General features: G+C 34.1%; 2 protein-coding genes across 2 annotated transcripts; both read right to left on the bottom strand.

Annotated features, from left to right (window-relative positions):
- Positions 1-6,696: 6,696 nt before the first annotated feature.
- Positions 6,697-7,707, bottom strand: LOC146885440 (protein FAR1-RELATED SEQUENCE 5-like). Its single transcript, XM_085674931.1, has 2 exons — positions 7,062-7,707; positions 6,697-6,863 (listed from the first exon to the last, which is right to left on the bottom strand). The coding sequence occupies exons 1-2, from the start codon at positions 7,705-7,707 to the stop codon at positions 6,697-6,699; spliced, it is 813 nt and encodes a 270-aa protein (XP_085531057.1).
- A 147-nt stretch (positions 7,708-7,854) lies between these two features.
- On the bottom strand, positions 7,855-8,394 carry LOC114188314 (protein FAR-RED IMPAIRED RESPONSE 1-like). The gene has a single exon (XM_028076912.1). The coding sequence runs from the start codon at positions 8,392-8,394 to the stop codon at positions 7,855-7,857; it is 540 nt and encodes a 179-aa protein (XP_027932713.1).
- Between the last annotated feature and the right edge of the window lie 14,559 nt (positions 8,395-22,953).

Raw genomic sequence — 22,953 nt, 5'->3', positions numbered from 1 at the left:
GTGGTGCCTCATTGGTCAGGACGTAATTCTATGAAGGTTTCGTGATGGTGCCTCATTGGTCAGGACGTAATTCCACGAAGGTTATGTGGTGGTGCCTCATTGGTCAAGACGTAATTCCACAAAGGTTAAGTGGTGGTGCCTTATTGGTCAGGACGTAATTCCATGAAGGTTACGTGGTGGTGCCTCATGATCAACACGTAATTCCATGACCCTTTTTGGTGGGAGCTCATGGTTGTGCCTCATGGTTAGGACGTAATTCCACAAAGGTTTTGTGATGGTGCCTCATTATATAATTTAGTAAGGATTCAAGTAAGGATTGCATCCTGAAACTCTAAAGAGACAGTGACTTCCACGTAGAGCGAACTGACTCAAGTGGTGAGAGTAGCAGGAGGCCTTAGTCTTTGGTAGGATAATGGCCTTAGATGTTTGAAGACTAACCTTGTGAGTGGTATGGTGAAACCCATTGGCAATGGCTCTGCAGAGCCACAAGCACAAGCATCCAGTGAATCCGACTGATTATATGTATCCAGATAATTGAGTCTCAGAGTCTTAAATGGTCTGCTAACACATGTTTGACTGATGTATGTATCTTTGACTTCTAAATTGTGTGCAATCGTATGATAAAACCTTTTTCACTCTAGCTTACCTTTTCTATTTGCTTGTGTGTCTCGTATGTGGTTTCCTCCTTTCTGCAATGATCATCAATTTATTTATGTGAGCAGATGTGGAAACTCCTAGTGATCGCAATGGTGACGGGAATGTTGCAGCTCAGTTGGACACGATTTGGTATTGGGCTCGTTATTGAGCCCACGTTGAAGAGTTATTACTATATTGTAATTCCTTGCCTATGAGCAAGCTTTTGGTCATCTGTTGAATCCTTCTGTTTTGTTAAGGGTACAATGGTGTGTCTTAGTTTTCTTTATTGAATATTTGGATGATTGCGAAATCCTTATTCTTTAAGTCACGTGTCCCTTGGATATTATAATATGTACGATGTTTTATTTTAATAGATTTATCTATTAAAAATGGGACATTACAGTGATATTCTTAAATCAGTTTTAAAAAGATAAGAAAGAAAAAAATGCTATAGCTTAGGCACAAATTTATTGCCATAAAAACCAAAATATAATAAGTTTGAATAGACTTAGGAATTTGATTTTTATATTTAGATTTATGATTTTTTTTATTTTTTTATTTTTTTAGGCTCAATTGAATTTTATATTTTTTAAATATAGTTAATGTGATTTTATTTGTTAACATGTTAGATTGGTTATGAACAATGTCAATTGTTTGTTTAGTTTCTTTTTTCTTTTCTTCCTCTTCTTTTCTAAACATATCACCACTTCTATACATCCATCTTTGTTCTTCATTCCACTCAACGATGCCTCTCTCACATCCCACTCGCAATAGACTCAACCTTCGTCGTTGTCATTGTCAATTTGTCGCTGATTAGGGTTCATGTCGTGGAGGATTAGAAGTTAATAGGGGTTAAAAAGCAATTCACACAGATGAGGTTTGGGGTGGGGCAGAAATAGTAGGATAAAGGTTGCTTTTGTTGTCTTTGCCCCATGACCTTGCATCCCTTATCACCTTCAGCTCCATAGGACACATCACATTCAGGATCGTCGAGCACCTCGTCACTAAACAGTTTCCACCCTTGGGAGCCACCTTAACCGAAAGGTTGAAACCCTCCACGAGGTTGATGTCGTATGAGTTGATCAAGTCGGTGTCCACTAGAATAACCAATGCGGTGGGATTTTTGACAACCACTCCTCAACCACATGTACAAGCACAAACACACATTCACAAGAATGAATGATGGTGGTGTTGGGGTTTATGATGGTGGTGAGGTTGGAGCTTGTGGGGGGATTTATGATGGTGGTGTGGGGATTGAACAATGTTAGGGTTAGTGGTATTGTGGGGTTTTTTATTGGCGACAAGGTTGACGAAGGTTGAGGCAACGACAAATGGGATTTGGGGAAGACGGTGTTAAGTGGGATGGAGGAAGGAGATCGAGGAATGGAGACGGTGGTGCATTTGAAGAATAAGAGTGAGAAGAAAAGAAGAAGAAAAAAAACAAAAAAAAATTGATTTTGTAGTTAACCGATATATCATCATTGTTCTATTTAAAAAGGAAAATGATATAGTAACAACCAATATTTGACAACTTCTCTCACTACTTGACGTGGGAACCTTTTTTTAATTTTAATTTGTTTTGCACAATTTCTGCGTTGGAGAAAGACAACGCGTGAGAAAGGAAGGTTGATTCATGACAGAAGTGAGTGAAAAGTAAGGAGAGAGAGGAGTGGAGCTCGTGAGAGGAGTGGAAAGCAGTTTCTTCTTTCTCCATCCCCTAGGTTTGTTCTTCCTCTTTCTCCCAAATTTTTTCTTCCTTCATCCCCGAAGTGTCTTCTTCCTTCATTCTCCAAGTTTGTTATTCCTTTGTCCCTCGTGTTATTTTCCCACAGGGTTCGTCATTTCCCCATTGGTGGAGGAGAAAAAGTATTACGTTTACCCACTACAACAAGGTCCTGGTATTCGTTGTTGTTTGTGGAAATGAGGCATTTTTGTTTCCATTTTTGGAATTGATTTATTGGGATATTGGTTTCGAAGGTTGATTTGTTATAGCAAGTCAGATTGGTTTGCAACGCATTGGTTTGAATGTATGTAATGTGGGAATGAAAATATATGCTAACTTGTTAATATTTAAGTGTTAAGCTAAGGTATTATTTTTGCACACATATTGTCTTGTTTGCACATTGAATATGTATAGTGTTCACACATCAGAGCTGATATTCACTTTATTACTTCATCATAAATCACTTTCATTTGATTGAGTTTAGGTAGGTTGGGAAACAAAAAAAATTGGTAACTTGTTAGTTGTTAAGTTGTAAGTGGGGTTATTATTTTTGCACATATGATGTCCATTTTAGTTGAGTTGGGGATGGGTGATATAGATTGTGAATTGTTCATGAGTTTTCATTGTATATGTATAGTGTTCGCACATCACATTTGTTATTCACTTTATTAGTTTGATTGATTTGAATTTATGTTAGGTGGGAAAAAATATTTGCTAAGCTGTTATTTTTTAAGTGCTAAGTCATGCTTTTATTTTTGCACATATGATGTTCTGTCTGGTTGCAGTTGTGGATGGGTGATATGGATTGTGAATTGTTAATGAGTTTTCATTGTATATGTATAGTGTTCGCACATCATAACTATTATTCACTTTATTAGTTTGATTGGTTTGAATTTATGTTAGGTGGGAAAACATATTTACTAAGCTACTATTTTTTATGTGCTAAGCCATGCTTTTATTTTTGCACATATGATGTCATGTCTAGTTGCAGCTGTGGATGTGTGATATGGATTGTGAATAGTTAACGAGTGGGGATTGTATATGTATAGTGTTTGCATATGAGAGTTGTTAATCATCTTATCAGTACACCATGTATTACTTTGATTGGTTTAAATTAATGTAAGGTTGTAAAAAATGATTTGCTAACCTCTTAGTTTTTAAGTGCTAAGCCAGGGTATTTTTTTTCGACATATGACAAGATGTGACATCAGTTCTTTACATATTCGATACTATAATGGTTGATTATAGTGACAGTAGTCAATGCGGTGGTCAGAAGAAGCATGAGGTTAAGGTGAGCAAACTTAATTTTATTTCATTCTTGATTAATTTATAGAATGACATTTCAAAAGTTTTGTTCATGAATATGTGCGTACTTTTAGGCATTGTTGTCAGACGAAGTACATTGCTTCCTTAAATAATAATTTAAGTGCATAACAAAGATCCGTGATTGAAGGGACACCATTTGGATGGTTCAACATGTTGAAAGGAATTCTAGAAATTAGTAGGAAACTTCTTAGTTCGTTAATTAGTTTGTGGGTTGAAAGGAGGGGTGGGTTTTTAATAAGTAATAAAGTTGTTTGTTTATTTTTATTGGATGTTTGTTTAGGACTGGGTTTACGGGTTCATGGTGAGACTATTAACTTAGATGAGGTTTGTGTGGAGAGCAAGTGTAAGAAATTATTGAATAACGAAAGTGTTGATGTTCACATGTTATATGATTTTCTAGCAAGATGTAGGGACGAGGTTACCTTAGAGGATATTGTAGGCTATATATTTCATTGGGAATATCAGAGTTCCTTTGTTCAAGTCGTAATGGAACAATTTTCCCCATTTTATTTACCATTGTGGATGACCTTAGTAGTCTTGGGAAATACAATTGGGGTGGACTTGTTTATGAATACTTAGTTGGGAGCATATGTAATGCATCCATGTTCTTAAAGGAGAAAGGAAAGAAGAGTCACTTCCACATTCTTGGTTGTGTGTACTTGTTACAAGTAATTGGTAATGAATTGGTTTGAATTCAAATTTGTTTTGTTTGAAATAGGAATAACAATTTCAAACAAGAGTTTCCAGTAGAACCACATGAATATGGGGGACAGGAAGACTTTGATGAATATGGGCAGTAATATAGGATTGAACTTCTTGAAAGTACTCCTCAACAACAACATGGCCAAGAGGGTTGTGCGCACCTTGACGGGGAGGAAGCTAAAAGCAATAATTTGTACCATTGATGGAAGGAAGAACCCAGGAATCATTTCAAGAGTAAAGCGATACGAACTCCTTTTATGACTTATGCGAGGAGGAAATGGGTTACTTAGAAGTTGTTACATGTTTTTAGTGATGTTAGAATTTAATTTCATTTTATGTAAACAGTGTGATACATTTTTGTTTCCCTTTTTTTGTTTAAGTTGTGGATTAATTATGAAGTTATAAAAGTGGGGTTTGGAACACTAATTTTGTTATTATTGTTCATTGGTTAATCGACCTTACTATTTGGTTGTTATTTTTGTACTTTATTCAAGTAACTTGAATGGATTAGAATGATTTAGTTTGATTTCAGTTTTATGTTGAAGTGTGCATCTTATAAATGGTGCCTAGGTTAAGGGTTTAATTAAGCAAAGAAAGATTCAGAATAAGCAATGTTAAATTCAACTGTCATGTATTTGGTAAGCCATGGGTTCATAAGTGCTAAGCAATGATTGTGCTAACCCTTGTCCAATCTTTTGTACATAACATGTGGCATATTTCAGTTTGTTTAGAAGATAGGAAAAAATTATAATATAGCAAATAAGTGAAGTAATTGCAAGCAGTCCTAATTTGAGCAGGAATAATTGATTTCTTGTTATGTACTGTTAAATTCTAGTGCATAATTGATGTGCTAACCCATGGCTTCATAAGTGCTAAGCAGTAGTACTCGGTTTTCACTTATGTTGATTTTGTCAGGAGGCCTTAAATATTCATGGTACTCCGTCGTGGAATATAGTAAAGTCATATATACGCATGCGTATGTTTGTCTTCATTCGATATGTAAGTGAAAAGCAATAACATTTTAACCCAAGTTAATTGTTTTTAACAAAACATATTCCCATGTTAATTTTGTTTATAAAATATACTTTGAATAGTTTGTTTGATGCTATGAAGAATATGAATAATTTTATAAGTTTGTGACCTTACTAGAAGTAGTCATTATTTTTATTGGAAATACTAATTTTGTCATATATATATATATACTCTTAAATTGCAGTGTACAATTTAATCGCTAACCCGTGGCTGCCTAAGTGTGAATTTGTATGACTTGTTTTTTATTCATATCCCTATTAGAGTTAAAAAAATTAAAGGAAAAAAAACAACCTTTGGAATTTTATTTTAAAATCTTTGACGTCGCAATGGTGAAATAAGAATCTTTTTGTCTTACCAAAATGGACTTACGTTTTATTTAGCATAGTTTTGTTGGTGGGAATTAATTGTGAACCTATGCATAAGTAAATGCTAAGTTGGTTTACAAATTTTTGGGTAATGTTAACTTAAATATAACAACTTTGTCATGAATAACTTCTTGCATGTAACCTTAAACGTTAGTATACGTGTGGTATAAAACCATAGAATGTCATGAAATTATTTACCCAAAATATACAAATTAAGTGCAGATAGGATAATATTTGCAAACCTACAACACAAAGGTTCTAACCTATGTTGACAATAATGTTTGGCCTTAACGTCTGATACAAAAAAATTCACATAATAGCAAAAGTGCACAATGAACCTTCATTCATCATGTCATGATCAAAGAGATACAACAACTCCAAAAGTACTCTTTGTGTATGCCATAATGTCCAAAAAGATAATACAAAAGAAGCCTCCAAATCATGTCATTGATTTCTGCAAGGAAAGTTTAAAGTGATGACATATGTGGAATGGTTTGGATCTTAATAAATGACAACAGCGTCATAAAGTACCTAATGAAGTCTTTATTTGCAGACATTTGTGTATCCATATTGTTCTATAATGACGTTAGCATAGACACAAAACATGTGCAAGGTGTGGGTGAGAAGAAGTTCTGTGAATCAGCGTGGTAGTGCCTACCTGAACTGTGGGTGGTCCAATTTGCATGTTAAGGCCGACTTGCTGAAAATTTAACATATAAAATGGGGTGTAACGAAGTTATTTGAAGACAATCCATTTAAATTTATTTAAAATGTCGATGAATCACTTACAACATGATCCCTTGTGGATTTATTCGATGCTGCCCTGCATTTTTGTTTCTTGGAAACCTTCTTCACTATTGATTGAAGCTTATTTTTTCAGGGTCAAACCTTCCTCTTAACGTGTAAATGGCTTCATACCATGTTGTCCATAATGGGTGTTGCATCTTGGGTTAATTTTTCCTTAACTTGCTGTGAAGGGGAACTTACTATATTGAATATAGGTAAGTTAATACTTGCATAGATGAAGTCAAGTTGGGTTAGCACAGACTTTGTTCCATTCTCAGATTGACATGCAACTTCTGCAATTTCATAAAATCTCTTACACATTAAGTCATACATTTCCACATGGGGCTCCTCATTATTATCTTTGTATGACGCTCTTGTGTAAATGTGTCATCGTCGAATGTGTTTGCTCCACCTTTTCAAAAGGTACTTGAGTGATAAACTTTTGACTTCCTCTTGTGCAAGAACAAGAAAGTAGTGTCGGCATATAATACCTCTAAACTCAAACAAAACACAAGTACATTGAATGTCTAGAGTGACTTTATCAAATACAACTTGATGCATTTTGTCAGCAATTTCCCCATTACGTATGCACTCCTCTTTAACCATGCACTTTGAATAGATTTCATCACATTCGCAAGTCTTGATATTGCAATTAATCTTACTCCTTAGCTCTTGCTGAACTTCACCAAGCTTTGCATGAGTGTATTCTTCTTGGAACTGCCTTTCAATAAATGACTGAGTGGCACAAGTTAGGGTGGTATTTAAGGAACCAAAGTCAGTTTCAATTTCCTTCTCGGCCTTTAACAGCAAAGCATTCTTATATTGGACGACAAATTGTTTAAGTGTTGTGGTAGAATTTATGAGACCATCAAAGAAAGCATTCATACCCTCACTTATCTGAGTGGTGGACATACTAGTCCAAAATTGTGACTTTAAATAACAAGGAACCCCTCTACTTCTATCCTCGTAAAGCGTTGAAAGCCATTCGTTATTTTGTAAGGCGAACTTGGATATGAATTGTTCCCAACCTACCTCAAAATCAATAGTGGAGGTGGACACGTAAACCAATTGTTTCAAAGCATGCTTTATGGTCTTGTAGATTGTCAATCCACCTAATTTTTTGGGGACTTTCTTCATGATGTGTCATAAACACCACCAATGTTTGCTGTTGGGAAATACAATAGCAATAGCATTTTCCATTGCTTTGCATTGGTCAGTTATGATCCCATCTGGTGCATTGTTCCCAATGCACCTCAACCAACATTAACAGAACCATGTAAAAGTTTATGTATCCTCTGAAGACAATAGTCCACAACCTAGTAGAATTGATTGCCTATGATGTTTAACACCAACAAAGGGTATGAAGGGCATGTCATATTTGTTGGTTAAGTATGTAGTATCGAATGAGACAACATCACCAAAATCCATTGAGGCGGCTTTACTTCTTGCATCTACCCAAAACACATTAATGATTCTATTTTCAGCATTAGTGTCAATTTCATAATAGAAGTAATTATTCAACTCTCTCATTGTTGAGAAATGTTGCATCAAAATCTGGCCATCTCCCTCCTTGCCAAAAACGCGTCTTTGTTGCCCGATGTAGTTCCTTGTGTCACACTCAACGAAATCTAAGTTCTCAAAACCTCCTACATGACCTACTAAGGACCTAAAAGTCTTGTTCAAACGTACACTGGCCTGGTCGTTAATATCAAGTGTTCGCTTGGCCTGCAAATTCAACCTTCTATTTCCACGTATTAACCTTGATTTTGTAGGACTAATGTCATGATTGTGTTCATGAACCACAACACTGCACCTACTATCCATGCTTGTGGTTTTTTCACCACTATTAAGGATGTTGGACATTGTCTTCTTTGGATAGGGTGGGTCTTCAATTCTGGCGGGATTTGGGACACATACTTACCTTCCCTTTAGCAAACTAATTTTAGGTAACATAAGTGGTTATCACCATCCTTTTTTGAGGTGCGAATTTGCACCCTGAAACCACATTTCACAGCATGTTTCTTGTAGAAACTTTTTATGTGTTTTGTAGTCTCAAATTGCATTCCAATAGTGGGAGAAGCACCATCCTCACTATCATTAATCAATTCAGCACTATCAAAGGTTTCCTCCCCATCTAATGTATGTAGACCACTATCTTCATCGAGTAAAGTAATGTCATCTAAGCATATAAGGTCATCTTGTTCCCCATTTTGCATCTACGGATGAAATATAAATGAGATTCAGTGAACTTTATCCATACTTTCAACATCACTATGCCCATTAAATCAGTTAAGTGATTTTATTTTTTATAATTTTCCAACTCTGTTTGTGATTCATGCGAAGGTAAGGAGTGGATTTCACAAAATAAATATTACTCTATACCAATTAATTTCATGAACTATAACGTAAGTGGAAGACATAAATAAGAGAAAAATGCACCATTACAAGTGCTGGAAGGTGGTTGTTGGTGGAAGTAAATGGCATTATTTACTATTTGTTGAACGTCTTTAATGCTTCCCCACAACTCAGCCCCTGTTAAGACTTCAACATTAATGATAGATTTAATTTGCCTTAACTTGCTTTAAAGGTGTTTAATTTTTTTTATGCAACCTAAAAAATCAGACAATGGCCTTTCATGCAATGAATGCAATTTAATGTTTATGGCTGATGAGACATGTGTGAAAGAGTGGCTTGTATAAAACGTCAGAAAATAAATGCAACAGGATGGACTTTAAAGAGGAAAAATGTCATGTCAATTAAATTATCACTTTGAAAGGGTAATTTTTTCAACACTTGCAATAAGACCTACTAAATGGGTTTCCTTCCTCGGAATTTTATTATTGTGGGTACTTGCAGCAGAGAAAATGGAACCATAGTAGGCTCTCGAAGTAGACGAATCAGACTTGCACACATTCATGCGATAGTGTAGTGGAAATATGTCTTTTATCCCTGGTCCAGCAGGAAATTTTCAAGCTGTGATGATGAACCATAAGGTAGGCTGAGGATAGTCAACGCAGCAATTTATGAAGGACATCGCTGCAGCAACATTTGTTCGTGATTTTAGAACAAATGCTTGGAAATGGGTCACCATGTTCATAAAACACCATGGCAAAATATTATTGAAAGAAGTTGTTATAAATATATATAATCAACCTTTTTTTTTATTCATCAGTGAAAAGAACCGAATGGCGTTACTAATACCAAGTGTAGGTTTGGTGGAAAAGGGTGACATGAAAAATGTTACTCCCATGTTTACCACAAAGCTTTTTGACAAATTTCCTATGTGGCATGTGTTGTGAAGAAGTGTAAGCCAAATGGGTTGGGTGATCTGCTTATGACTATTAAGGTTGTTCATGTTATCTTATGTTGTTAATGTCCTTAATTTTTCCCCAAATAAAATGCTAAATAAATATTATAATGCTCACGAACTTTTATATCAGGACAAAAAACATACTGCCCAGGCCAACGTCCACAAAAAAGTAGTTTCACATCCTGAATGTGGTCCACTAATTGCTATTGGGGCTGTCATATTACTAAAAGAAGTGGTTATATTCAAGCCTAAGCTAGATAAGTTGTACATAAACATCACACTAAGGAATATTATTAAGGTCTGATATATTCATTATTTTGTGTGATGTCCAAAAACATATTTAGTTATGTTATCATGAAATGCATAGGTCTTCAACCATAACATTAGTAGTCTAACAATTGAAGAGGTAGGAGCTTCACATATTATGGATGGACAAAATGAACAACCCCAAGACTGTGTTCAGGCCAATTTGAACCCCAATGAACAAGTACCTACATACAACAATGTACACATTAATGTTCAGACAAATATGGAAAAGAATGTGGTTCCAAATGTGGAGCACCTAGACGAAGTCTTTTTGGAGACAGTAGAGGATAGTAGTGATGATGAGCGATTGACCTACATAAGCATTTATGACAAGATTAAAAGTCTGGTTGATCCATTCAAGAAATTCAAGAACACTCAAGCAGAAATCATCAAAGTCACAACCATAGGGGCAATATAAATATTACCCATTATATATTATGGTTTTGGATGTTAAGCTAAATTAAATGTTAAGTTTACTTCTGTTAGGTCATATGTAAAATTATGCAAAACATTTTATGCATTTTGTTTTTAAACTTGTGTTCAATGTATGTCACCGCTGACCTGTAATTTAGTTATGTAATTCGTAATACGGTGGTTGTGCAAAACATATAATGTGGATTCGTAGATAGGTAATAATTACTTTGCACTTAAATATGGGATGAATAAATGAAGCAGACATGTTAAAGAAACTGAAGCAAGGGAATGCAGATTCGCACTTACCAACCCCCTGCTTCGCACATAAACTGGAAACTTTATACTATTAACATATAAGGCACAATATACACATTCGTAAAAATATATCCTTGCTACTTCCTTTGAGGTGACTTAATTAATGAAGTGTATAAATTTGTAATTAATGAAAGGGATACTTATAAAGAAAGTTAAATAGGGGAAATGTTTTATTCAAATCATTTAACGCAAGTTAGCAGAAACGAAGTCATTGGTTTGCACTTAAATGTGGGATGAGGACTAATAGTACCATTGCTTCAAATGGGTTCACCTTATTCCAACCAAGTTATGGAATGAAGCACACATGTTAAATTCTCAAAACTTAAAGGCTACTACCCACATCAGGCTGAGGGAAACAAAGTAATGCAGATTTGCACTTACCAACCCACTGCTTCGCACTTAAATTGGAAACTTTTAATTATCAATACATAAGGCACAATGTACAAATTCTTCAAAATATATCCTTACTACTTCCTTTAAGGTGAATTAATTAATGAAGTGTATAAAGTTTTAATTAATGAAAGGGATACTTATAAATAAAGTTAAATAGGGGAAAGGTTTTGTTCAAATCATTTAACGCAAGTTAGCATAAATGAAGTCATTGGTTTGCACTTAAATGTGGGATGAGGACTAACAGTTCCATTGCTTGAAATGGGTTCACCTTATTCCGACCCAGTTCAAGCATGAAGCACACATGTTAAATTCTCAAAACTTAAGGCCTACTACCCACATTAGGCTAAGGGAAAACAAAGTCAAGCAGATTTGCACTTACCAACCGACTGCTTCGCACTATAACTGAAAACTTTAAATTATCAATACATAAGGCATAATGTAAAAATTCGTCAAAATATATCCTTACTACTTCCTTTGAGGTGACTTAATTAATGAAGTGTATAAATTTTTAATTAATGAAAGAGATACTTATAAAGAAAGTTAAGTAGGGGAAGGTTTTGTTTAAATCATGTAACACAGGTTAATAGAAACGAAGTCATTGCTTTGCACTTAAATGTGGGATGAGGACTAACAGTACCATTGCTTTAAATGGGTTCACCTTATTCCAACCTAGTTTAAGCATGAAGCACACATGTTAAATTCTCAAAACTTAAGGGCTACTACCCATATCAGGTTAAGGGAAAACAAAGTCATGCAGATTCGCACTTACCAACCCATTGCTTAACACTTAAACTAGAAACTTTAAATTTTCAGTATTAAATTGATGCCCATATTACAAAACTAAACCATAGTTTAGAAGTTATTCGCTCTTGGGTTTGAACAAATATTGGAAACAGTTAAACATCCATCAAAAGCGGTTAATACTTAATTTGTAGTGTCCAAGTTGGACAAATATTAATCAGTTTATTACATAACTACTATCTCCAATCTAATTCAATTACATGGCCTATCCTGTAATTCATGAACTTAAAAATTCAAAAACAGCGTGTCATTTACAACATCTCATGTTCTAAATTAATCAATCTAATGTTGGGAATACAAAAGTGTTGTACTGAATTGCGTAAAGAACATTGTCCTAGTGAATATTTTCTAGATCCAACACCCAATCACATATGTAGTCCTATCTAAATTGTTGCAGGTCCTCATGTAATCATAAATAAACATCTTACTACATTGAACTTTACTTATGACATGAATACATCAAATAATTAGTTTCCTCTTTGCAAAATGAACTTATCCCAGTATAAGCAGGCATACTTTGGCCATTGTACTTTTTGTCAAGTTCCAAATGCTCTAGATATTTAAGTACCATAATACCACAGTCAAACTTGTACATGAAAACCAAATTTAATGAAATGAAGTATCACATTAGTCATCATGTTTGACATGCCTCACTGCTTTCAAATGACACAGACAAAAGCTTATAAGTTAAGTTGTTGTGGCAGGTCTTCAATAATTAATTCAAAACTTGGTTTTGGGTGGGGGAGACATCAGCATAGAAAACAAGTGCTCCAAATTATGGGCCTTTAAACAAACCAAGTAACATGTCATATTACTTTATAGCCAAAACAAATTAAAAATCAATTCCGTATATTGAAGAACATCACACTACTTACAACATGGTTATCAATTTGTTTTCTCCTAGAACACTTGTGTCCTAGGGAGTCAAGAACATACAATTTTCTTGCTTCCCAATGAAGGGCATAACACCACCAATGGTTATCATGAAGCACCCAAGTGCCATTAGCTGAAACAATTTAAGGAACTTAGGGTAAAATAAATGAAACACACAAGATGACTATAGCCACAATAGATAACATTGAGAATACTAACAAATTTTGCTATGAACACCTCATCTATACAAAGAAGTCGACTTGCAAAGAATTCATTGTAGTCCGGTAAAGACCAAACGCGTTTGTTTACCTTCCGCTTTGCACAATCATGGATGACCTTATCCTGCATAAAATATGAATACAATTAAATTTTGCAAACAAATTAAAATTGTTTATAAAAAAAACAGTAAACGTACTGTATAAGTTGGACTAAAAATGACTCTATTGTGCTCCCCTTCTGGCATTTTTCCTTGTACATAAAGTAGCTAGCAGCAAAGAAAATGGACTATATACACAGACTAACACAAAGTAGTCAGCAAGTAACATGTTGTCAATCCATTCACGAGGCGCAAAGTTTCTCGTTTTCCTATTGGTCAGTATCTGGTCATTTATCTTAACAAATATACATCTGTCATGTCAAAAAGTTGATATTAAAGTCATCAAAATAACACCGGCAATAACGAAAAAAAATAAATTCCCATTACCTTTTCGCTTTTGAAGTTATAACTTGGAACAAAAATAACTTCTCCACGTAAGGACCAAGTACTTCAGCAGGAGGAGTATTTGGTTTGACGTAAGGAACAATGGCTTGGCGATTAGGGTTGTCATCACCTACTTCACTGTCCATTAGCTTTTCTTCCTTCAACATAGCATCTGCCACTTCAGAAAGGAACGCATGGGCTATCAGCTTAAATTTCCTACTAAATTAAAAAATTTATAAATTATCAGACCTGTCGATTAGATGTGCTATCAACTTCTAGATCGCCTAACTGCTAGGAAACAAAGGCTAGTGCCTCTACAATTATCAATGCATCGTCACTTAAAGTTGCATCATCACCGACCTTGTGCTCTTTCTCAATTTCCTCTTCTTCAACACTTTGGGCAACTTCAGGAGTAATTTGAGGTTCAACGCTCAGGGTGCTTCAGCAGATCTGCCACCTTCATCACCGATGCCAATTCCAGCAGTAATGGCAAGCCCACCATTAATTGCACCTGCAGCATTGATTAAGGCTCCAACACTTGTTGCATGTCTACCGATGGTGACAGCTTCAACACTTGTTGTCCCTAGACCACCAATTGTCTCCTTAATGCCAAAATTTGGTGCTTCAGGACTTCCATCACCTTTAGCACTTTTACATGCACCTGTTGCGCCAATGTCAACAGAATGTAATGTTGATGCTCTACCAATTTCAACACCTTGAACAATTGCGTTCGTTGCAACAGGCAAGATCTGCTCAATGTCAATTGGCGTTGATTCACCAATTGTTGGGGGTTCTGCACCAGCAATGTTGTCAGACTCAATGTGACCATCTCAGCATTAACATCTGGACCATCATCTCTTCCACCACTAATCTCAATTGCATCAGAAGCAGCATTGTGCTCCTCATCAAATCCTTCTGCTCTAGCCCTGATGTAAAAATCTATTTTCATCCTCTCTCATTCTTGTTTCAATTCCAGCAACAATTTGGCATTAACAGTCAACTTGTCCAGCAGTTCTGTTTTCTTTTTTTTTTCCACTGGACATGCCTCATCAACCAAGATAGGAAGATCCATTTCCTCCTGGCTTAATGCCCAATCCATTTGAGCCTACACCAACACAAAGTTTGGTTCCAAATCCCAAGTCAGATTTCTCAAGAAACAAAAAAAAAAAACACTTGTTCGTCATGGATTTGCAATTACAAACATAGGAGTTTGTAGTTAAATACATTGAAGGCATATTAAAGTTGCTGCTGTCAAATTATAATTAAAGGCATATTTGCAAATAATATTACATGGGTTTGCAAATATGTACTAATGTACATACAAATACTTCATTCTGTACATGCACTCAATATATTCTACTAAAACAATCTTAGATTATGCTAAGTGCTAAATAATGAAATCATAAAACCAAACCCAAACTTCCAATTTCTGAACTACCATCATCACAGTTTTCTAGATTACCTAATGTGAAAATCAATATCAATGGCTTCGTAGTTATACACTACATACTTATCATAAACAAATGCAATACACAAATACTTCGCAAATCAATTGATGAAGGATTGATCCCAACCAAGGATGGAGGCACATGCTTAAAAAGACTAAGCATGTTTAGAAAGGAAGTTCACTAATCCTTCATCCCTTTCATTTGTGTTTGTTATTTTTGATTCCCTAAGTTGACTTAGTTGAATCAACTTTAGTTGACTTGTTGACCTTTGACTAGGTTTGACGTGTTGACTATAGTTTACTTGACTTAAGCCAACATGCTAATCTATGTTTATTTGCTTTGTAGGTTAATTAGGAGTAAGAAAGCAATGCTAGGTGGCGCATGGTGATTGGAGAGCATAAATGATGTGGAGGAGAGAGTAAAGCAAAGGCATAAAGCATAAAGTAAAACGCATGAAGCAAGTGTACCTATGTACCTTTGGTCTCCTTTAGTTTTAGCACACTTTGGCCACTTTATGGAGACATATGAGACACATTTTTTGTCTCCTTTTGTGCTAGAACGAAATTAGCCTTGCACACACCATAGTTAGCTCTTTTGTCTCTCATCTTTTGTAACCTTATTTGACCTAGTTTCTAGAAGCTAGGGTTAGGTTTTTGTAGAGACATCCTTAGGTATCTTTTATTTGCTTAGAGGCCCCTAAAATCTTCTATATAAGGGGTGCTCCTAGACATGTAAAAGGGTTAACCATTTTGAAGTAAAAACACTCTTGTGTCTCAACCATTTATGAGAGTTTCCTCCCTTAGGAGTAAATACTTTTAAGCCTTATCTTCAAGGTTGTCATGGCTTCTAGCCTAGTTCATCTTCAAGGTTGCCATGGCTTCTAGCCTAGCCTTGTAGTGGCGTGCTTCTCACATTTCTTACCATTTCTTTCCTTTCCATTTTATGTTTTCTTCTTCCTTTAATTATTCTTGGTTTTCTATGGTTTATCTGCTTTCCATTTCCTTTTTGTTTTGAATCAATCCATCATCTTCTTCTCTTGACCTTTGTGAAAGGAACCTTCACATCTAGATAGCTTGCTATCTTAATGTCCAGTAGGGATTTCACTTAGCTTTCTTAATCAACTCACACCATATTCAATAATCTTAAAAAGGAACAAGATAATCCTTCATCATCATTACATATAGGCTGGTAGTTTTACACTATTTCAATTAAATGCATATATATATATATATATATATATATATATATATATATATATATATAACATAACGCACCTGATTACGTTCAAAACACTTCATGATTCTTTCTCCCTGCATTCTCAGCAACGACCAAGACAAATATCCAGAGAACATAATTGTACTAGTTATATGCAAAGAAAGCCTTTGACAAACCCACACCTTTAACAAATTTCCGATTATTAATACACGTCAAAAAACTAAGACATATCCTAATTATTACAATTGAAAAACACATGTACCTGAACCATAACGACTGAACCGAACACAAATTAGTGGGCTGATTTGCCTTCTCTCTATACATTGTGGATGATCAATTCAAAGAAGCAATGAGGAATTTATGAACATAACTAGCCCACCAATAGTTCCCCAGGTTATCTAGGTTATCTAATAACTTAAAAAGAAGGTTTGTCAGAGTCCTAGATGTCCTAGGGAAAAACAAAACAGCAAGACATACAAGCCCATAAAGTTGACAAACACTCTCCACATGATCTGCCTCACTAACCAACTCACTCATCCAAGTCACTATAAAAAACAACATCATTGCCCGCTGCACTTAACCCCAAACATATACTAACATCTGAACAACTTAACCAACTGTTGCCTAACTTGGATGAATTCCCCGTTAGGAACCCATCGACTCAGGACCTCTCTTAGCAACGCACAATTGATGTTGAGCTCCTTCTTTAGCCGTAAGCAAGAAGAAAAAGGTGTTAATTCAAGTCTTGCACGGTGAGTACTGCTTAGTAGTGTATTTACTTGAACAATGTATTTCGTTTGGCAACGGTGCTCAATGCGAATTTAAAAAAAACAAACAATTCAACTTACAATAACCACAATCAATAGGGCTTCAACTCAATGCCTATCACACATTTTGTTTTTATTGATGAGTTTGTTTCATAAATGGAGAAGAAATTGAAAGAGAATTTTAAGGAGAGAAAAAAGGAAGAAAAGAAAAAGCAAAGGTATATAGATAAAAAGAAAATGTCTAATGAATATTGGAAAAGACATGCTCAAATTGTGATGAAAGAGAGAGATGGAGAAAAAGAAAAACATAGAAAAGTATATTAGTGAAGTAAATGAAATTAAAGAACATGAGTTGAAAGAAAAAAAAATATTAAAGAAAAGGAGTTGGAGAGAAATAAGTTGAAGAGAAAAAGTTGAGAGAAAAAGAGATAAAAGAAAAGGTACAGAGAGAAAAAGAAATTAAATAAAATAAGTTGAGAGGAAAAAAAATCAAGAAAATGCAGAAGAAAGAGAAAAGGAGAAAAAAACAAAAAAGAAGTGACGAACAAAGAGGAAGTCTAGTATAATAATAAAGATGATATGAATTTGTAATATAAAGATGCACTTTGTAATATAATGAGATATATATGAATTTTGACAAAAAAATGAGTTTTTGCTTTGTAGGAGTTTTGTGGAGTTTTGAGTTATAAGAATCATATTTTGATTTGATCAAAGTAATATGTGGCAATCATACCCATGACTTATCACTCACCTTCTCATCCTTCTTTAGCATGGCATCAATATTTTTTTCCCAAACTGAATATCAGAGCGATCTTCCCTAGTTTCTGCTAGTAATTTCACAAAGAATTTTAACAAAGGATCACTTCAAGCCTTAATATTTAACAAAAATTAACAAGTTATGCTTCAAATACTATGGTTTTGTTGGTATATGGTCTCTTTATATTTATGTGAGGGTTAGCTAGCCCTAGGGATGTTCATAAAAGGTTTTAATCTGACTTTAAAAGGTCTTTTGATGATTCAAGAAGAGTCTTGACTAGGTTCTTCAGTCATTCTTAGAGGAATAAAGATAAAACTTTATAAAAACTAATGGAGAGGTAAACTAGGTTTGTTGGTCATCTTTATTGATCTTTTTGGAGAACTTTTATATAGAGGGTTTGGTTGTGCATGCCTAGCGGAACCTATAGAACTAGTTTTTTTTTTTTAATTGTGGATGAGATTTAGGTGGTCCAAGGAAAAAAAGGTGAAGAGCATATGGTTGGAACAAGTTAGTGACACTTTATTGAAGGAAAGCTAATATAGTTTTGTTGATTAGTGTTATTAGGCCAAGAGGTATCTTTGTATTTTAGGATGTTCCTAGCAAGCTAAAGGTGGTGGATATGGTAAAGATTTAAAGTTTATCACACACACAAAAGAAAACAATAAATAAAAATAGAATTGGAACAAAATGAATGATGACACAAAAGAAGAGGAATGAAAAAGGATAATGTAGGATGGTAATTACCTTATCAAGTGCACACAACTCTTAGGTTGGCTAGGATCCTTGAGGTGGTGTTCTTTAGACACACTTCTTGATTCTTCAAGAAGGTAAGGAAAAGAGAGGTCACTTAGGACAAGTTGCCTAAACAAGCAACACTCTCACTAAAAGAACTTAAAGTTTTTCAAAAGTCCAAATGAATTTTATTCTCAAAAATTTATGTTTTACATGAGGTGAATGTCTCCTTATATGGCTTAAGGAGATGAAGCCATGCTACCATAAATGTAGGTGTAAGAATACATTTACATTATAGTACATGGTTAGCTATTCGATCCTAGGTTAGCCTTATTGCACAAACTAAACAAGTTTTGTTATTTACAAAATGAATCCTAAAATATGTTATAGCATATATAATAATATCTAAAGGCAGATTACAGAGCATAAAGTATATTAATACAACCCTCTTAAAGATGAAACTATAATAATAGAGCATTTATACAAACCTTACCACTAGATCAACATAAGACTTTAAAACAAAACATTACAACTCATACTCTTATTGTATCTAACAACTCAAATTGTTGATTCCTCATCCTTCATAGATGTCTATAAACATGCATCTTCATCTGCTCACACCATAATGGTGACACTGCAAAAGAAGAAAAACAAAACACAACAACCAATAAGTGCAAGGGCAGGCTAGCTAAAAAGTGATACACACGCACATATGAACACACACACAACATATATATATATATATATGCAACATACTACACCATTTAATTACCATAGTAGATATATTTACAGTCATCACACAAAATCATACATATCATCAGACTCTTCTAGACTCAAATCTAGATACATGCATTGAGTCAAACTTGTGAAGCCAAACACTTGTGGTGGTAAAATACTACTCTACTAAGCTGAGACACACAAGGTTAGTCCCTGTCACGGAATAAGAACCTGGAGTCGTCATTATGATAGGACCTCCTACTACTCTCACCGCCTAGCCATCTTCCTTTACATGAGTATGAATGACTAGTAGAGTTCAAAATAGCTTCACATGATTGAGCAGTCCTTACGTCAAGGCACATCCTAATGAATCACAACTCAAATTGGATTTCCTCCTTAGAAATACCTATATTATCACCAATTTCAACACTATCAACCAATCATAGATTATTCATATATTTTCAATAATCTTAACAAAGAAATCAATGACTCATGCTTGATACAATCACACACATTACATACATACTATAATTTCAATTGGGTTTATACATTCTCACATGAGCACTCGAAAACACATAATAGAAACCATACAACATATGTCTCTCTTGGAAATACTAGTTCCCATCATTTTATAAAATATAAAATACAACTTTCTCAAGTTTATTGCACATCAACTTAACAACATATTTTACAAACTATTCAAGATTTTAGAAATAAAATTGCAATTTTCACAAAATTTCAAAAATTGTGCTCTTACATATTAAAATTAAAGATAAATGAGTCAAGAATGCAATGCAGAAATAATCAACCTAATAGAACAATTGTAGAAAAATTTATGCACCAAAAACGCAACAAAGGTCAAAGCTATCAACAACCCAATCTATGGGAACCTTACGAGAAAATCTACTCTCAATACAAACCTCTAATTGAAGATCTGACCAATCAAAGTACAAAATGATATGTCTAGTATCAGTTGCAAAAATTTCAATTTGATTAGATGATTAATGAAGTGAGAATACCAATGTTTCTAAGATGACTCAGAACATGAAAGCCCAACTCACCCAACTAGAGGATTGCTTGCCCAACGAGCTTTCCTCTCCGCCAAAGTCAGTTTTGGCACTGTTTACGCACCTAGCGAGCTATAGGGATCACCCAGTGAGTCTGCATAACACAGAAACCCAAATTCTACAACTTAGTCACTGCCTAACGTATCAAAACAACAAAACTCAACTATGTCAAGTCAAAGACAATTCCAAACCAAGTTACAACCTCTAAATAAATCAAATTTATCTCAATTAACCTGCATTTAACAAAACCCCAAAGTACCATAACACACACATCAAAACTAGTAAAATTAGGGATTTCTCCTCTCACACTTATAAGGAATAAAACCAATAGCCCCTTTAGAGCTACCATTCATAGAAATCAATACACTGTGACACACACACAACTAAACCCACACGAAATTCCTTAAGCAATAGCGAAAAAGAAAATTATAGCTTCCCTCACCTATAAAGAAGAGAAACCCCAACTCTGACTCACAATTTACACTCACCACAAAACACCTAATTTTACAAACACAGAGGATCAAATCAATTATCAGAGTACTCTATTGGAATCACCCACATGCAAAGAGTCTTTTTGGGTAAAGTTGGACTGCATGCAACCCCAACATTACCAAGATCCAGAAAACACATATTGGCCCTAGGAAGCAAAAATAGAAAGGAAACTTACTCTAATTGTGATCTTGATCGGGTAAAGAGGGCTATTTGCGGTGATTCCAAAGATAGACTTCTTCAAAGAAGATATGAGATTTTGAGTGAAGTGTTAACGAGAGAAAACGAAAAATTAGGAAGAGAACTATTTGAAGAGGAAGGAAAAAGAGCAAACATGGAGGATTGAATTTTTGTTTTGCTTTTAAGAAATAAAAAAGGATTTCACAAGTATCACTTAGGTAAAATTTTAATTCGACATCGATCAAAAAGTCATAAAACTCCATTCAATAACAATGTAAAATAAATTTATCAAATTAGTTAAAAAATATTAACAAATTTTAAAAGAAAAATAATATTCATCACGATTGTCTAAAAGAAATATTATCAATATTAATATTTTTAAATTATAAAATTATTTTATATTTAAAGAAATAATTTCTTTCATAGAAATTAGGATATTTTATTCTGACAAAAAATTTAAAATTCAACAACTTTAAATTATTTTATTCAACAATTTTAAAAGTTAAAATAGTAAGGGGAATTCAAAATCAATCTATCTTAATAATTTACAAACGTTGAAGTTATAAAACAACTTTAAGATGCATTTAATTTTTTTGTTAATATCCAAAAACTAACTTTAAAAAATATACACGAAAGGAAAATGTTAATCTTTCAGACAATATCATCCACTAAGTCAAAAAAAAAAATTATATATATATATATATATATATATATATATATGAAAACGTTGAATATTTTAATAAAAAGAAGTTGATAAAAAATAAATTGAGAAAGTCTTAAATGGCGGGTGAAAATTTCCAAAAAAATAACAAGAAGCCAAAATAGATTTGTTGGAAAGAAGTGGACCTGATTATGTAAACAGTCTATATTTTTGAAGATCCGTACTCCGCTTTACACCTCAATTTTTTTTTTTAATAAAAACATACGTTTTCAATATTAAATGATACCTCAATTCTATTTTTTTTTTAATAAAAACATACGTTTTCAAGATTAAATGATATATAGATTTTATTGTATTTATAAATTATACATACCTAACCCAACAAATATGTTAAATGATGCAGCCCAATAAGGTCCATTGAGTTTTACTGACCTAAACTAGTCAGAAGACATTCTGAGATATATTTGTTAGTCTAAATATTCATATGTTAACCGTATATGTGATTAAATCTCGATAGTTTGATTATGCCATAATATTCCTTAATATTATATATTTATAAAATATTTGGTATATTAGGTAATGTATCACACTATTGTTATTATTCCGCTAATTGAACATATAAACATTAAGTTGTTATATTTGTTTATATTATTTGATATTCTCTTGATATTATCTATTTTCATCACACAAATTATAAGGACACAAAATCCTATTGTCGCAACTGAGATCGCGGCGGGACGACGAAAATAATTTAAAAAAAAATAGAGGAGTCGCATTATAGTTTATTATGGAAAACTATAGAAAAACCTTAAAAAAGAATAATCTTTGAAACCAAATTTGGGTTCGGAAGTCGGTTATGTGTGGGGAAGGTATTAGCACCCCACAACTCCCATCTTAAGACGATTGTTGTGGGGTGCTAATACTTTCCCCACATGTAACCGACTCTTGAACCCAAATTTGGTTTTGAAGACCATTATTTTTTAAGGTTTTTCTATAGTTTTCCATAATAAACTATGGTGACGACTCTATGTACCTTTTAAATTATTTTCGCCATCCTGACGCGATCTCGATTGCGATAGATGGCGACTCCACTAGGGAAGTTTTGGAGAGTTAATCCTATTAGTTGAGTGTGCGAAAGGTATGTTGTTTTTATATATTCATTTTCCCCTAGTTTTTGTTTTACTTGGTGTATATTTATCTATCTTTATTTGTGTTGATGTCATCTTTACTTGATTTGA

The sequence above is a fragment of the Vigna unguiculata genome, chromosome 6 (genome assembly GCF_037176805.1).
Source record: "Vigna unguiculata cultivar grain cowpea cultivar isolate G323 ecotype 2 chromosome 6, ASM3717680v1, whole genome shotgun sequence".
NCBI lineage: Eukaryota > Viridiplantae > Streptophyta > Magnoliopsida > Fabales > Fabaceae > Vigna > Vigna unguiculata.
This window is presented reverse-complemented; position numbering and strand designations above follow the sequence as displayed.

Bases quoted from the DNA above. Each gene is read 5' to 3' on its own strand.
- LOC114188314 (XM_028076912.1), bottom strand. From the start codon at position 8,394: ATGGATAGTAGGTGCAGTGTTGTGGTTCATGAACACAATCATGACATT.
- LOC146885440 (XM_085674931.1), bottom strand. From the start codon at position 7,707: ATGAAGAAAGTCCCCAAAAAATTAGGTGGATTGACAATCTACAAGACC. The intron at 6,864-7,061 runs GTATTATATGCC...ATGAAATTGCAG, and splicing joins TGTTTTGTTTGAGTTTAGAG to AAGTTGCATGTCAATCTGAG.